Here is a 17,185-nt window from a genome sequence, read left to right on the forward strand (position 1 = left end):
AGGTGAGAGTGGTTACACAAACCTACGTGTGAAAAAACTCTATAAGTATACCCACACAATATATTCCATGCCATGAAAATAGAAATATAGTTGAAACAATTTTTAAAAATTTTCAGTAAACCTCCTGATAATAAGAAAATACCTTTGGAAAACTAAAGAGGGAGAGGGGAGAGTGAGAGAATGAGAATATTTTATATATGATCTGAATGACCTAAGATGTATTGTTAAAAGAAGAAAATAAGGTAGCATGTGTACAAAAACCAGGTAAAAATGTTAATGCTTATCCACAGATTTTTTTCTCAAAGGACACAAAAGAAACAGTTAACATTGGTTGCCTCTACAGATGGGTTAGTGAGAGGCTGAGGGTTGAGATGGAAGGGACACTTTTATACACTTCTGAACCCTCTGAATTTTACACCATATGAATTTATTACTTATTAATAAAATTACTATTTTCTTCTTGAGTATGTGAAGATCAAGGCAAATCAATGCTTCAGGGCCCTCACCTGTTATAGTCTGGCAACTGCTTTCTGTTATTACTCCTGGGTACTTAATCAGCCTTTTGCACCTGAGCCTCTTAAGCTTCCATATTGGTTCTGAAAATCAGTGTCACTGGTTACCTGAAAGTGCTTCTTCTGCATAACTCTTTCAACCCACACACACTGTACTATTTCACATAGCATAGCTCAGTCTATAGCAGCTGACTATAAAAGGTGACAACTATCTTTAAGCCAGCTGGACATTCTGAATTTCAAAAAGAGCAGGTGAGCCCAAGTAAAAAAGTAATGATGATGATGATGACAGCTACCACTTTTTGAGCTTTTACTATGTGCTTGGTACTGTGCCATGCAGCTTACATGCAGTATCTCAATTTAATCCTCACAGCAACCTTAAATAGGTGTGTTTTATTATTTTCATTTCATAGATGAGGAAACTAAAGCTCACATAGGTTGAAAGATTTGCTTAAGGTCAAACAGCTTCTAAGAACCCAAACTTGTACTAGGGTCTGTCAATACTAAACATGAGGAATCATGCTCCTATGGTTTAGTAAAACCCATCTCAGTTTGGTAGCTCAGAATTAAAACTCTATCCAAAACAGCTGTACCATCTTTTGTAGCTGATAACCCGTCACTTTGTACAGTCCTAGCAATTAAGCCGGGCTCTAGACACTTATTACAAAATATCTGCAACTTCTAGCAGTATAAAATACTTAACAACACAAAAGCTGAGGGGTCTCCAAAGCAAGAAAATCTAAGCTGAAATTTTTAGTCATCCAATTCAAAATTTAATAGTTGGTCTCCAGATGAGATGGCATCTACTTTGGCTTGCCCAATCAATGATCAGAACTCTTTCACAGGGGAAATTAAATCCAACCAGAAAATTTAAGATTTTATCTTTGTCAATAAACTTCTTCTGGACTAATCATCCATATCTGACTCAAACTCAATCTTCTATAAAATTATGTGAATCAATTGTCAACAAATAGACCACTGTATTTTATTGATGGCTTCTACTTTCTGTAATTAGTCCCCAAATATTTTGAATATGTCAACCCTAAATAAATAATTCTCAAACAGAAAAGTTTGAGAATTATTTATTTACCAAGTTCTTTGCACAGAAAGTTTACAAGTAAAGTTGGATCACTGAAGTGAGAATATTTACATTTAGTTTAAAACATCTGAAAGGCCCACCAAGACACCAGTAAGCTTGCCCCATATCTGACTAGTTTGTATTAAGACATATGCCACCACAAAAATTTTAAAATATAATTAAAATAAAAATTTAAAAACATACCAGCAGCTTTCTGAGGGAGGAAAAACAATGTTAACAAAATTAAAATAAAATGCAAGCAAATAAATGGAATCCAAGTTTGGTCCTCTGTATTCCCAGGGTACTTCTTAACAAACTTAAAATATTTGCATTACCAAGACATTTTTCTATCCACACTAAATTTCTCCAAGATGTCCTTGGACTTTCTATTCTATTCTGCTCCCAGTAGTAGTGCAAGTTCAAGAATTTCTTAACAGTCCCATATTGGACTAACAAACTCAAATATCAATTTGCTGTCTCTCTTATTTTCTTTTTGGTGTCTAATCTTTTTTCGTTAATCTCCATGCACTGAGGTTATTTGTTATACCAGTTTTCTAAAGTAGGCAACACTCTATGTTCATTCCCTAAGGTCACGTAATCTATAATATACCTTCTAAAAACTGGTAGAGGCCATTTCGGACTTTGTTGACTCTTCCCCAGACCTCTTGGTATAAGAGCACCGACACAGAGCCATAGCTGCAAGGCAAACACACACACACACACACACACACACACACACACACACACACACACACACAATTACTCATGATTCAAAGAGATTCATGAGTAATTGCCATTCCTTATTTTGCTGGCATTCTGAATATTGTCAGAACATAAAAAGATTAAGGACAACTGAAGTAAAGTACCCTCTAAAAGAACACATAGGTCTCCAATTCTTCTGATCTAGAGAACACATTCTGCAAGTTTTGTTTTTGATGAGAACAGACATTGGGTAGCTTTAGTAAGTAATAAATGAGTCTTTGTACAAATAATAATTCTATTTGGCTATCTTGTGATGTACCTTCACTCAACATCATAAAGGTAACTGAAAAAGATCAGTACACAAAAATGTATTGTAGGCTAATAAGCAATCAAAATAGCTTATTAAATACTATAAACATAAGTTATTTAATGTAGCAATTTATACATTCAATATTGACTTGCTAATGAATGTAGTCTCTTATCCTTAAAATTCAGAATTTCAGAGACGATAAAAGTACAGAAAGTTGTCAGGATATCCATTCTATTATAATAACCATAATATCAACCAAACACCCAAAATGTTATTATTCAAATGCTAGTAAGTATGAGCTCTATTCACACAGTTTTTACTGTAGGTTGTAAAACTAAAGGATTTTCATCAGTAGACCAAAGGAGAACATTTCAAAATATTGAAGTTTTTAGTGAACACATTTACAAATTGCTCAGTTGGATTACAAAATGGAAATGGTGTCTGAGGAAGAAGGCTCTTCTCTATCTTCTTCCACGCTAAACGATGACTTTTTTCTTCGCAGAATGAAAAAGGGGAAAGAGCCCCTTTTCTGTGTTTAAACAGGAATGATATTTGGGTTTTGGCTCTTTATGTTTCTGGGTTCCACCTGATATTATCCTCAAGAGACGAATTTCTGTGCAGAAGGCCATGGTTTCCAATAATGAGCAATCTGGCAAGAACCTGAAAACTTGATAGGCTTAAAGGTTGTGTGCCAGAGGGCTCTGCATCTCCATACTCCTCTGCAATGTTGATTTAAAAGTCAACAATTCAAGTTCAAAGTAACGCAATAAGCTCAAGTTCCATGGAGCACATCAGTTCTGTCTACCAGCATTCAAAGCCAAATCAGGAGAAAAATCAAAACCTAACATAGCACGAAGGGAGAAAGTGAAAAGAGGAAGAAAAGAAGAGAGGGAAGAATAGAGAGAGGATCAAAAAATTTTATAAATAAAGCCTCATGTTACAGAACAGGTATGCTCCAGAAAACTGATAAATAGTTGAACTTGGTCTCTTATCAATCTTCAAGACACAAAGATAGAGAAAGAAATTAGCTATAAGACTAAGATGAGTGTTTTGAACAACAATGAAACGTGTTTTACAACATGTGCTATGAATCATTGACCCATATAATATTCAATGGGGAAGAGGTTTTGGAATGTTCAGCTAGCATTTAGTTAGGACACACCATATTTAAAAAGCAATAAAAATAAAATTAAGAAAACAAGAGAAAGGGGCCCATGCTGTATAGCCCATGAATCTCATCGGCTTTATCGTGAAAGTTTATTGTTTTCAATCCTAGTACAATCAGCTACCAGTTACATACAGTAAAAAACAAAACAGCCACAAAGCAATGATGAGAGAGATAGTCTGTGACATTGTACAGTGGAGGAAATCTTCTCTGTGGAATCCTCCAGCGGACCCCCACCTGGCTTCGGCAGTTAAGCTATCACTCCCTCCCTCCCCAAAATAGTTAAAAAGAAAAATTAACGTCTTGCTTGGGTACAGCAAGATTCTAATACCTCTTGGGGACACTGGAGAACTTTAAAAAACTAAAGTAGTAGAAACAAAATAAAAATCGAAACGTGGAAGCAAGGTGACACACAAAGAAGCTCCATGAGGCCTTGGCTTCAGATCACCTCAAAGCAAACCACCTGGAAAGAAAAGAAAAGGCTGTCACACCAGGAAAGAATAAGTAAAACATTCAGTAGATTTTAGTATCACACCACTCTATTTGTTCCCAAATCTACAGAATTCCAGTTTTTCTCAAGTCTTTTATTTTTATAAGTCAGCCAGGTTGCAGAAAATTGCTTCCTTTTCTAATAGTCTGTATTGTAAATGTTAGCAACTAGCACATACTCTTTCAGAACTAGAAAACCATACAGGAAGAGAGCATTTTTAGCAAAGCATGCTGTCTATCTCAAACCCTTCGAAGCAACCATACGGTAGGCTCTTTACATGCTGTGTACCCTTACCTTACAGGAATAATGACTCCATTCAAAAACTAAGTCTCAAATATATTTGGTTCGATTGAGGGCTTTTTCAGCCAGGTGACCACTTTCATCTGTGATCTTCTCCCAATCAGTCTGTCCGACCACAAAACCTATGGCCCTTTTCCTATCTGCATCCTTCTTTTCTTCCAGGTCTGCCCATCTGACCTAAAAAGAACATAGCATTAGGCTGAGCTTTAAGAAAAATAAATATACAAAGAGCCCTTCCCTCTCTGGATAGTCTAAGAGGTAGAGTAACTTATTTGAAACCACAGTTTAAAAAATTAAAAATTAACCTGGGGAGAAGTGGAGAAAGCCATATATTTTAAGTCACAGAGAGAAAACTCTCTGGTCAATCACCAAGTCCTAACCGTTCCAGCTTCTGAACAGTTCAGCTCTCAGCTCAGTCCTGAACTCTTCCTCTCCTCTGCCACTCCTTTTTACAATGACCTCAGTTTTTTTTTACCTGAAGTAAAAGCACTAATCTTTACCTAGTCTTCCTGTTTCTACTCACATCCTTCAATCCATGCTGACAGAATGATCTTCCTAAAACACAAAATCGTGACTCTCATCTGCTTAAAATCCTTCCCCTACCAGATAAAGCCCAAGCACCCAGGTCCCTCTTGATCTGGCCCCCATCTACTCTCTTGCAGTATTTCCGGCCAGTGCCTATGGCATTCTATACAAGCAATATAGACTTCCTTTCAGCTCTCACAGCACATCAGGCCATTTCATGTCTCTGTAACTTTGCACATATATACTAGTCCTCTTCCTGAAACATCTTTTCCCTAACCATATCCACCTGGCAGGAATCTAGCCATCCTTCCCTGCTTTACCTTTCTTTTCCTTTGCCAACTTAATAATTAATCATTGCTTTCCTGCAGTTATTATACTTCTGGATTTTGAAGTGTCTACTTTTGAATTTCCAGTGTATTGTAATTATCCATTTATGGATCTGTCTTCCCCAATAGACTATAAACATACTAGATTAAGGAATGAGTTTTATTTATCTCTATATAATAAATATTTCTTGAAATTTAATCTTAGAGAAAACAGTGAGTTGGTATTACTACTTTCATTCATGAGATAATGAGACTGATTTAATTTATGGCAAGATTACAACTATAAATACATAGATCAGGGATATTTCCTAATGGTACTCTATTTTCAAAAAAACATACATTCTTATATACTAATTTTCAAGATATATGCAGATATATCATATTCCATAAAAGTTCAAATACTTAAAGAGAAACTATGAAACTGTTGTTTGCAGTGCATAGTACCAAAGTCTGCAGAGATTATATTTTAAATATGGCTTGTGATTTACTTATTATCTGTGACAAGGAGAGAGAACCAAAGCACAGAAACTCCATGCTCTTTACACTGGACCTGGAAATACATTATTGCTCTGAGGTACACTATTTACCACTTGCAAGACTGGTAATGAAATGACTAGGCTTCTCCTAACATCAACTACCTAGTCAAAGGGAAGATATGCAGGAATAACAGTGGAAAACTGACAACACCTGACTCTTCTTCAAATACATTTTTAGTGTATAGAAAACCTATGGCTCAATTTCCTTCACAGGCCTCAGTAAGAAGTCTAATAAGTAATGTGAGCTTCAGTACGTACACAAGATCTTTGGCCCTTCTACCCATCAATGCTGATGTGTTTATTTTGATTCATGCACACTCTCTCAGCTCTACCTGGGATCAACGATACACATTTTAGTGAAAAATAACTCTGTGTTAAGGGGCATGAGGATGGACAGACAGATTGTGGCCACTGACCAAAAAAAAAAAGTAACCAGCCTACGGTAAATTTAAATCCATGTCCAGGGCATCCTTAGCACACAGTTAGATACACAGATCAATCTCACTGTGCTACTTTTAAATTCATAGTTTAAATTCTAAGTCTTTAAAACTCAGACAAAATAAAGAATGTGGGATTGTAAGAAAAAGTATGTAGTTATTTCTTAAATGAGCAGTACGTTTTAGCATAAATGCTCAAGATTTTAAAGTTGGAATTAAAACATTTTGGAAACTATGTATTTTGTTAACATTTCTAATATATACTGATGCTGTATTAAAATTGTTTTTTTTATTCTCTGGGAGGCTGAGGCGGGAGGATCGCTCAAGCTCAGAAGTTTAAGACCAGCCTGAGCAAGAGTGAGACCCCATCTCTACTGAAAATAATAAAAATTAGCCAGGTGTGGTGGTCGCTATTCGGGAGGCTGAGGCAAAAGGATCACTTGAGCCCAGGAGTTTGAGGTTGCCAGGAGCTAGGCTGACACCACAGCACTCTAGCCCAGATGACAGAGTGAGATTCTGTCTCAAAAATAAAATAAAATAAAATAAAATTGTTTTTTTATTTAACTGCAAAATGATGGAAAGGCAAAAAAAAATAATTTATTTACATGTGGGACTCTTTCACTGGAGGTTAGCTCCTTAAGACGACTCATTCATAGACCTCATACACAGACATTCAACACTGTAGAATAAATGATTACCAAAACATTAAAAATATAAGGTGCAAAATAATGACTTTCAGCTAAAAATGGCTTTTTGAATGTCAGTGTCCTTAATTGTCCTACAGGTATTTTTGAGATTTATGACTTTTTTTAATTATTGTTTTGCCTGTAAAAAAAAAAAAAACTTACAATACAGAAAAATCTTGACTAACACTCAAAGGTTTGAGGTACATCTATTTCATCCATTGTTGCTAAAAATATTCCTAGAATACACGAGTTCAACAAACAAGGGAAATATTCACATTCCAGTCATCAAAAAAATCAAAGAAATACAAATTAAGGTCCAAGTGAGCTACCATTTTATATCAAACTAAGCAAGTGAAAAATTTTAAAATAAATTATATTTTAAAGCTTAGATAAAATTTTAATATAATCAACTTTTACAGAACCACCTTTTTGTTATAGATCAAGCTAATCCCAGGAATCCACTGGTATCTGTAAAAAGTTGATTTATAGAAACCAAGAGACCCTAGGAAAAGAATAACTAATGTACAGTATTCTGCATTCTTTGCTACCTGTGGGATCTTGTGTTCTGATGTTGATTTGAGAGTGGTTTGAGAGTTAAAAACTATTTGAAGTCAAGGTATAAGGCAGGGGAGGAGAATTAAAGAGAAGCAACTTTAAAGAACTGGAATGTGCACCACTCAGTTCTCTTTGGTCACCCAACTTAACAAAATAAACTACAGGGGATTACATACTCCTTACTGAAGACAGTGACAGTTATCAGAGTAAAAATGAAGGAGAGGAAATGCTTCTCATTTCAGATTATTCACTGTTACCAGATCTATACGTTATTATTATTCCCAAGGAAGAGCCATTTCTACTTCTGTTGGCTCCAACCTTAAAACTGGAATAAGATGTATCAAGACATCAATGGGGCTGGGCACAACAGGAAGGCCGTTAATGGGAGCTCCCTTTCCATTCCCTCAAGTGACATAGACAAGGTCAGGCTTTGGACTGTCTGCAGTATTTGAAAGAGCATCGAAACCTGGATTCTTTGGTGCCCACTGTCATAAAGTTTTACTGGTATTTTTATTCCCTTAGAATAGGACATCTTTAATATTCAAGCACTGAGAAAATTCATGAAAAAAACCAAAGTGATGTATAAAGATAAAGAAATAATGTACAACCTCATTCTTAATTAAAGAAATGAAAAATGAGACACCACATTTTTCACCTATCAGATTGTCAAAAGTTTAAAAGTTCGATAACAGCACTGTTGGTGTAAGTGTGGAAAAACAGGCATTTATTTGCATGTAGGTATGCAAATAAGTGTAACCTTTCTGGAAAACAACTTTACAATATCTGTCAATATCTGTCAAAATGATAAATCATATTCTATGATCTTGCAGCTTTAGTGTTAAAAATTCACCCTAGGCATATATTCCCAAAGAGATGTCAAGACAGCCAGGCGCGATGGCTCAGGCCTGTAATCTCAGCATTTTGGGAGGCCAAAGTAGGAAGACTGCTTGAGGTCAAGAGTTTGGGACCAGCTCAGGCAACATAGCGAGACTCTGTCTCTACAAAAAATAGAAAAATTAGCTGGGCATGGTGGCGCACAACTGTGGTCCTAGCACTTGGGAGGCTGAGGCAGGAGGACCACTTGAGTCCAGGAGTTTGAGGCTGCAGTGAGGTGTGATCACATCACCACACTGTAGCCTGGCTAGAGACCCTGTCTCAAAAAAAATCAAAAAGATGCCAAGACATATGCACCATGACTTTCATTGTAGTATTTGTAGTAGCAACAAAATGAAAACAACATAAACATCCATCAGTAAGGGACTGGGTGAATAACTGATTGTACAACCAAAGAATAGCACACTAGGTAGCCCTTTAAAAAGAATGCTAGGTCTGTATAGACTTACACAGAAAGATCAAGATGGATTAGCTTGCACAGAAGAATACATATACGATCCCTTTGCTTTGTTATTTTGTTTTAAAGGATATACACATCTATCTCTTTTACTGAATTTGACATCTATATGGAAAGCTCATCCAATGTCCTGGCCTCATTTCTCTGTTCCCTTTCATAGGAAAACTTCTTCAAAAAGTTGTCTACATTTGCTGTTCTGTGCTTCATTTTCTATTCACTCTTCAATCTGCTCCAAAGGCTTCTATCTCTTATTTAAGAAAACTACAATCATTGGTGACCTCCAAATCCAATCACCATCTTGCTGTTCCCAACTTACTTGTCTTTTTTGCATCATTTAAAAATTGACTATTTTCTTCTTCTTGAAACACTTACCTCTCTCTGAACTTCTAAATTTTAGAGTCCTGCATCCTATTTATTATCTTTTCCATCTATACTTTCTCCTGGGCAAGATCATTCTGTCTCATGGTTTTAAATAGCATTTTCTCAAATTTATTATTTCAATCTGATCTCTCCCATGAATTTCATACTAGTAAATCCAACAGTCAATCTGACATCTTCAACTTAGATTTCTAACTTAATTGGTCCCTCGTTGAACTTCTCACTTTTTTACCCTCAAACTTACTACTCTCTCGCAGTAGATGGCACCACCTACATGGAGTACTCATGGCCAGAATCCCAAGGAGTCAGGCTTAATTCCATCTAACCTTGGACCCTCCATACTTAATACATTAAAAAATCCCACAGATTTTGTTCAACTTCCTATTATACCTGGCTTTTTCACCCCATAACAAAATGGCACAAGTGGCCACTCCCAACTCCTTTAAGGCTGATACCATGTTAGCCTTGTAACCTTTTGTTCTCTGTTTAAGTTACCTGTACATTTTTATCTGATAATTTGTAAGGTTTGACTCCTTTTTTGGATGTGTGACACAATATAGTATAAACTAAATTGATCTAAAAAATAGCATTCATGAGATTATCTGTCTATAACTTTCTAGCACCAGATGCCTAAATGGGCTCTTCATCTGTGGTAGTTACTGACACAGGCTCTTACCCTCTTTTTCCCAGGCTCAGAAGCACGAGTATCATAATCATCAGGGAGCTGAAGATAATCCTCCATTCTGCTGGCAATCGCCTCCCAGTCACGTTTCCTTTTAGTACCAGTCCTCAAGCCATCCAACTTGTCTGAGGGACAAACACAGAGCCGTGGCATTAAGGAAGAGTGTGAGTTTGCATACAACACACAAACAAGGGAAAAGAAGGCTGGAACACTGTCAGAGGGCACATCCACATTTTTGAGTGCAGCATCACTTGCAGATCCAAACTATCTTCTTGGCTGAGATAATATCAAGTTCTGTGCAATTTCCATTGTTTGTTTGGTATTCATACTGGCAGTCATTACATTATGACATTGGTTTAAGTAACAAACATTGGCAAGGCAAGAAAAGGCACTTGTCTCCTGGCCTCCTTGTCCTTCCACCCTCCACAGTTCTTATGTTCTGAAGGAAAATGCAAAGTTGGGTTTTTCTAGACAGTATCTTCCATTCTTTTTTTTCTTTCTAACACAGTATTAACACCACCCATTTGATCTGTGTGATACTGTGTCATATGAAAAGCAGGTAGTACCAAGAACTTAATAAGGCAAGCTAATGTTTAAGAAGGTTTTAGATGAACAGTTATTTTGGATTTTGGCCACTGTGAGAGCATTCACCATGAGTTAATATTTATGAATAAGTTCACTGCATGAGATCACCATTTTATTTGGTTATAGTATGAAGTGCTATCAACCACTCTGAGGCTAAGGTCTAGTCAGCCAAAGAGACCAGATCTGACAATTATTTCTGAACCCTGAATCTGAGAGGGCTAGGCTTCCCCACAGCTCAAAAATTGTAATCAATTAAATGAATAGGGACTGTGGATTCAGAAATTATGAGATATGAGTTTAGGTGTCTTAAAGAAGAACACGCAATGAAAATGTGTTGAGTCTTTTTTATTGGTTGTTAATATTGATTTTGAATACTACATGTGGAATATTATGAGTTAAATACATTTTTAGCTACATTGAAGTACTAAACTTTTGAATCATCTGAAGTTATATAAACACATTGTTATTAAGCAGGCCAATAAAGGAAAGCCTAAAAACTTCCAAAATACACAATAACCACACTTCACTGAATTCCATAAAGGGTGCAGAGTGTATATAAGAGCAATCTTTTAGACACCAAGTTGGAGAGAACTTGATATGAAAAGAAAAGTGCAATGAAAGCAGTGACAAGAAGGAGGGTGAGTTTATGCATGCTTCAGTATAAAAGTTTCACACACAACTATCTGTACAAGCTTTAGAAACCAGTAAATTTTGCATACTTCGCAAAGCTTTTAGTTCCTAAACCCCTTCCCCATAAAAGCAATTATCATTGAAAAATTAGTAAGGCAAACTAAAACACTTTACAAAACTCACGAAAATGTTATCGTCTCATTTTGGCAAAATTATAACATGGATGGGTTCAACAGATCCAGTCTTCTTATCTCCTCTATAAATCACATGCTGTACCAAATGGCTCTATCTATGTGTATATGATGGGCCATATTGTACATGAGCTGAAAGAAGTGACCCCTTAACTACACAGGGACACAGGATATGGTATTAGAAAACACAATGAAGTCCCACAAACAATAAAACTGTCCTCAGTTCAACAGTGTATAGTATTACCAGAAGAGTAGGAAGCCCCAACACACTTATTAAATAAACCTCAAAGGATTTCCAAATTCAGTATGAACAACTTTGACATTAACATACTTCTAAGGAAAAATTTCATATTTCAATTCCAAGAATAGAGCATGGCCAGGCAGTAATGCAGAAGGGCAGTGTGAAAACTACAAAAACTTTTACTCATACCCTGGGTATATGACAGGAGTTAAGACCAGGAGTTGCAACATGGAATTTTGGAAAAGCACGTATTTCTAGTCAGAGCACCCTTGTTTGAAATGTTTAATTTGAAATTTTATTGTGCAAACATGTTTAAAGTTTCCTTCTTGGGCTGAAGAAAGGCTCACACCTCTTCCACACGGCATACTGGAAACCAAACACACAGATGGATGGCATAAGGTAAGGGAAAAGAAATCTGGGGTGTTAATTACAGAAGAAAGACTTGTATTCAATACACTCTCACTAATGATTTTCAGAGGTTTCAAAAGATGAAGTTTTAAGATGAAGATGAAGTTTTAAATCCAACTTGGCAGGTCACAGAATTTTACCAAATCTTCAAAACCATATGTATTATTATAGCACAACAGAAGAATTTTTTAGACATCAATGTATTATATTTTCTAAATGTAAATGGTATTTCTGAAAGTCTGTTCAAGGTGAACATACAAGGGTTATGTACCTATACAAATAATAATTACATTTCAACTATGAAGAGATGAGTCTGTTTGACATGTAGAAGGCCAATACCCAACAACTCCTAAGTAGAGACAAATGACATTGAAATGAGAAAAGCAAAAGTACTTTATATGGAGAAACCTAAATTAGGATGGTAACAGTCTTAAATATTCTAGTTCTCACAGTCTGAAAAACTAAAATTGTGTCATTGGAATTTAAGCAGCTTCCATGCTGAATCCTAATACCTGATGTGGCATGTAACACCCACCCTTGCATTAGGGTGCCTGTGTCCCAGTGAGGAGGGAGCCAGTCAGGTGGGACTAAAGGTGGGCCACAGGCAGCCTTCAACAACACCATGACACCCACGCCAGATATAGCTCAGGCCTGTTATAAACTGTTCTAAAATTACACCACTTCCAGTCTAACACTCAAAGGCTGAACTGTATGCTGTACTTATGGAACATAGATCAAGAATCTGCAGTGAGATCTAACTAGCTGCTTCAAAGATTATAGGTAAGTATTTTCTCACTGGCAGACTCATTTTCAATCAAAATTCCTCAGCTTCAGATTCAACTCCTCTTCTGGCTCAACGTGTGACACTGCTAAAGCTTAATACATTTCCACCCAGTATAATTACATTACCAAGAATAATTTAAGAGTGTTGGGAAAGTACTCAGAAAAATAAATTGTACCTGGTAATCAAATAAACTAAATTTGTTGTGATAAGGAAGGCAATTTCTCAGACACAAGATCCTCATGTTTTAGAGAAGAATCTTCGTTTCAGTTGGCTCACTGGACCAACCATAGTAGTAAGTACTTTTAAGAATGTGATATATGTACACCATGGAGTACTACTCGGCCATAAAAAAATTAATACCTTTTGCAACAATCTGGATGGAACTGGAGACCATTCTCCCAAGTGAAGTATCGCAAGAATGGAAAAACAAACACCACATGTACTCACTATTAAATTGGAACTAACAGATCAGCATTCATGTGCACAGATAGAAGTAAAACTCAGTGGCAAACATGTAGGTGGGAGGGGGGAGGAGTGGATGGGTGAAATCATACCTAACGGGTACAATGTACACTATCTGGGTGATGGGCACCCTTAAATAACTTTGACTCAAGCAGTACAAAAGCAATCCATGTAAGCCAAACATTTATACCCCTGTATAATTCTGAAATAAAAAAACAAAAAAGAAACCGTGACCGGGAAATGAGTCTAGCAACTTTGTAGAATTTCAGGGAGAGTAAAAGTGAAAGTGATGCAAGAATAAATACATAAATAAATAAATAAAAACAGAATGTCGCCATCAAAAAAAAAAAAGAATGCTCACACTCAATTTGCCTTCCTCCATAGCTGGATTAGCTCTCAAGATGATACAGTGGTACAAGACACAAGTCCTTATAGACAACATCATTGTCATTCTTATTAATAACAAACAAAAACCCAACTGCAAGCATGGTAAAATTTATTTTCTAGATGCATTACCAGATCTTCAGTGCCTTTAATTTGAAATGGTTTATTAAGAAACCCATTTCTGGAATTCATTGTCCAATATTCTGTCTCTAATATTGACTGAATTTGTATAAAATGTATTTTCTGAGAAGCAAATGGTAGACGGGCCAGAATTTTTTCCAGAAATTCCAAGAAATACCAAGATTAATATCACATTTTCTTGAATAATCATCACAATTAAATTCCATTTTCCTCTCTCTTTAAAAACTAGAAAGGAAAGTTGAAAACGGACTGGCTCAAGTTTAAAAAAGCATTACCCCAGATCATACATTACATAAGACCTCTGAAGATTATATGCTTAGCTAAAATATATATCACTTTTATAATCCCGTTGACTATTTATGTTCTCTCTTTGCTCCAAAATATAATCAATATTCAGAGAACCAGAAGAGAGAAATAATCTTAGCATTTTATGGGTTATTCTAAATGGACAGAACTTCAAACAGAGTTAATCTAATGTCACAATAAGCAGAACTAAAGCATTATTATTAAAAAAGTAATTTATAATTATTATGTCCCTACATATTTAATTGCATTTAAACACATAAGTGCTTTAAAGGTCTAGGGGAAAAGACAGCTGGTTATTATTAAGATTTCCCACAGAGGGAAGACTAGTGTAAGAATATGTCAATAAGCACATATAATTTTTACATGGCATACAGTAAACAAAATTTTTCCACTTGACAACAAAGCACCTATCCCAATAATATAATAAAACTACAGTCTGTGGAACTATCTTTTAACATAGGACCTGATCAAAATCAACTGCTACAAGTAGTTTGGCAAAATGAAAGGCATAATGTAATTGTGTGTAAAATGTACTCCTTTGAAACACATCCCAAGCAGCGAAAGAGCTAAATGACTGAAACTTGTTCTATGAATTTAAGATATTTAGATGGTTGCTTCAGTTTTAGAGTAACAGCATGAAACCAGGAAGAGAAACACAGAGACTGACAGTCATACTTCATCTATCAGTGAGGCTGATTGTCTCAAAAAGTCCTTAGCACATTTCTTAGACTTTTATTAATTCATCTTAATCAACATTTTAAGTGGTTCTCTTTCAGTGATATAAAAAAATTGAAAAAATATCTTGCAGTTATCATCATGAAATACTAGAATTCATTTGATATGTATGTTTTGCTTGACAGATAACCTCACATTAAGCAACTCCAAATTATTTTAACTGGTTTACCTTATAATCTGGCACTAAAGACAACTTGAAGGAAAATTTAAATAGAGCAAGTGCCTCAAAAACCAGAATTATATATCTACTTCCCTCTACCTAGAAATTCTAATTTATTACACAAGGAAAATAATTGCTTTTAATTAATTAATTTTAAACTTTAATATCTATTATTATTACTATTATTATCCAAAGTATTCATAATCAGGTTCAACTTTGGACTGCAGTTATTCTTTTAAAAAAATAAATCTCATCAGCACCAACATTTCTGATTAACACAAAAGAATGGATTTTTTTAAGTGACAGTGTTTTGTTGCTAAATTTATCAAATATGTCTGTTTACTCTAAAAACTTTAAATGGTACTGAAGGCAGTTCTTTTAAAATACTCTTCTTTTCAACCTGTCACAAGAACCAACAGCTAGCAATAGATTGGAAGATGTAAGGTAGGCCAGAAATCTTTAAGTAGAAGTTTTGGGAAATTTGTTCCCCTTACAGTAGAAAGATCTATGACCATTACCATCAGGTACCACATATAAAAACAGGAAAAAGGAAATACCCACCTAGCTTTGCCTCAGATGTGTCCATCTCCCATTTGCTTTTCGGAATGTAACCCTAAATCGTACACAGAGAGAAGCTCGAAGGGTTAGAAAGAGACACATACATGCATATCACTTTTGAACTGGAAAAGCATTAAAACTGAGAATTGATTCAGTTTCCACTCACTAGTTGTGAATATATTCTTAGGGGAAACACAATCTCATTATTTTTGAAGAAACTGAATGACCAAATTCACCAAACTTCACTGTCCAAATTTCAGAGTAGTCACTTCAGAATAGTATCATGAAGGCGCTTTGAGGTAGCTACAGTTCAGGACTCACAATTGTAGCCTGAACAACAGCTGTACAGCAAATACAATAAGAACGTACAGGTAGTTACTGTGCTAATATTAACATCATTCAGAGAATTTGTAATACTAGCTAGGTTGTTTTCTAAATACAACTGCTATTCTCAAGTGATAGTAGCTATGAGGTCCAAAGAGTGTTCTTCAAGACAGTTACTTTATATTCCCCTGTAATTTCAAGTACTGAAAAGAAAGAAGAATTGGTATCACTGAACCCAATTACCCAATTATGAAGTTCAACCTCATTTTAAAATGACTCAATCCATTTACCAGTTAAATCATACAAAGTCTAATTTTATTGAATCAATTTCAGAGCATTTCTCTTTCGTCAGGTGGAAATTAGATTATTATTTCTGATGTCTTTTAAAATTACGCTTTCCTACTTGCATGAAAAACCAGAAATCTCCACTGGCAACTTACAGCTTATAAGATATTTCATAAAATAACTGGGTGGTTTATTTCAAACTCCCAAAAGATTTTCAATTTTCCAATGTGCTTTATTGAGCTATATAATAATCCTCTCCATTTATTCACCTGGTAAGTACATGTTTTTCCATGCAATTTATCATGATTGCCCTTTTCCTTCATTTAGATTCTGTTTTCTATTAGACCCTAACATACAGAAACTTTAACATTAGGACCTAGTAAATAGGATATATTCATCAAAGGTGTCAGCATGTTCTTTAATCAATCAATCTCTCTCTCTACAGTTGGGAATGTTCAAGTTCATACAACACACTGACACACCAGTAAGCCAGAAAGCATGCTGAAGATTTCATGACAATAGCTTCTGTGTAAGAGTTTACTAGAGCATAATCATTATTTCAGGAAACCTATGGGTTTTATACATTTCTAGTCTTTAAGCCAGAACTAATAATTCACTTTCAATCTACTAGGTAGTATTTCAGGTTATAAATTATATCAGTTTTTTCCAAATACATTTTTAGAACAAACCAAGACAAAGCTATGCTAAGGTAATGGTGCTAAAAGTTAAGTACTGAGGAAACTTGTCCAAGTTATATCTCAAAAATCATCTGAAAACCTCAAGCATCACTGGAATAATATATTTATAAACTCTGAATCTTATCTATTAGGTTTATTAAAGCACTAAAGAAGGCAAATTATCATACCAATGATCCCCCCAAAAAGGATTCTCTTAATGAATAAAAGTTTGGAATTCACCCAGTTGTATTAATCAGTACAGAGTAGAAAATGCAAAGTTT

General features: G+C 35.4%; 1 protein-coding gene across 4 annotated transcripts in view; it reads right to left on the bottom strand.

Moving 5' to 3' along the window:
- Positions 1–3,817: 3,817 nt before the first annotated feature.
- The window catches only part of YLPM1 (YLP motif containing 1), a 59,501-nt gene continuing 46,133 nt past the window's right edge, over positions 3,818–17,185 (bottom strand). For 3 of the 4 annotated variants that reach the window (XM_045563843.1, XM_045563850.1, XM_045563865.1), the window contains 4 exons: positions 15,622–15,673; positions 10,028–10,158; positions 4,552–4,734; positions 3,818–4,230 (listed from right to left, as the gene is read on the bottom strand). In XM_045563843.1, coding sequence (XP_045419799.1) covers positions 4,588–4,734; positions 10,028–10,158; positions 15,622–15,673 — 330 coding nt within the window. In that variant the 3' untranslated portion in view covers positions 3,818–4,230; positions 4,552–4,587. Of the gene's footprint in view, positions 4,231–4,551; positions 4,735–10,027; positions 10,159–15,621; positions 15,674–17,185 lie in introns of those variants that run through there. The other variant, XM_045563857.1, reaches the window with a different exon arrangement.

Source organism: Lemur catta, chromosome 1 (assembly GCF_020740605.2).
Source record: "Lemur catta isolate mLemCat1 chromosome 1, mLemCat1.pri, whole genome shotgun sequence".
Classification (NCBI taxonomy): domain Eukaryota; kingdom Metazoa; phylum Chordata; class Mammalia; order Primates; family Lemuridae; genus Lemur; species Lemur catta.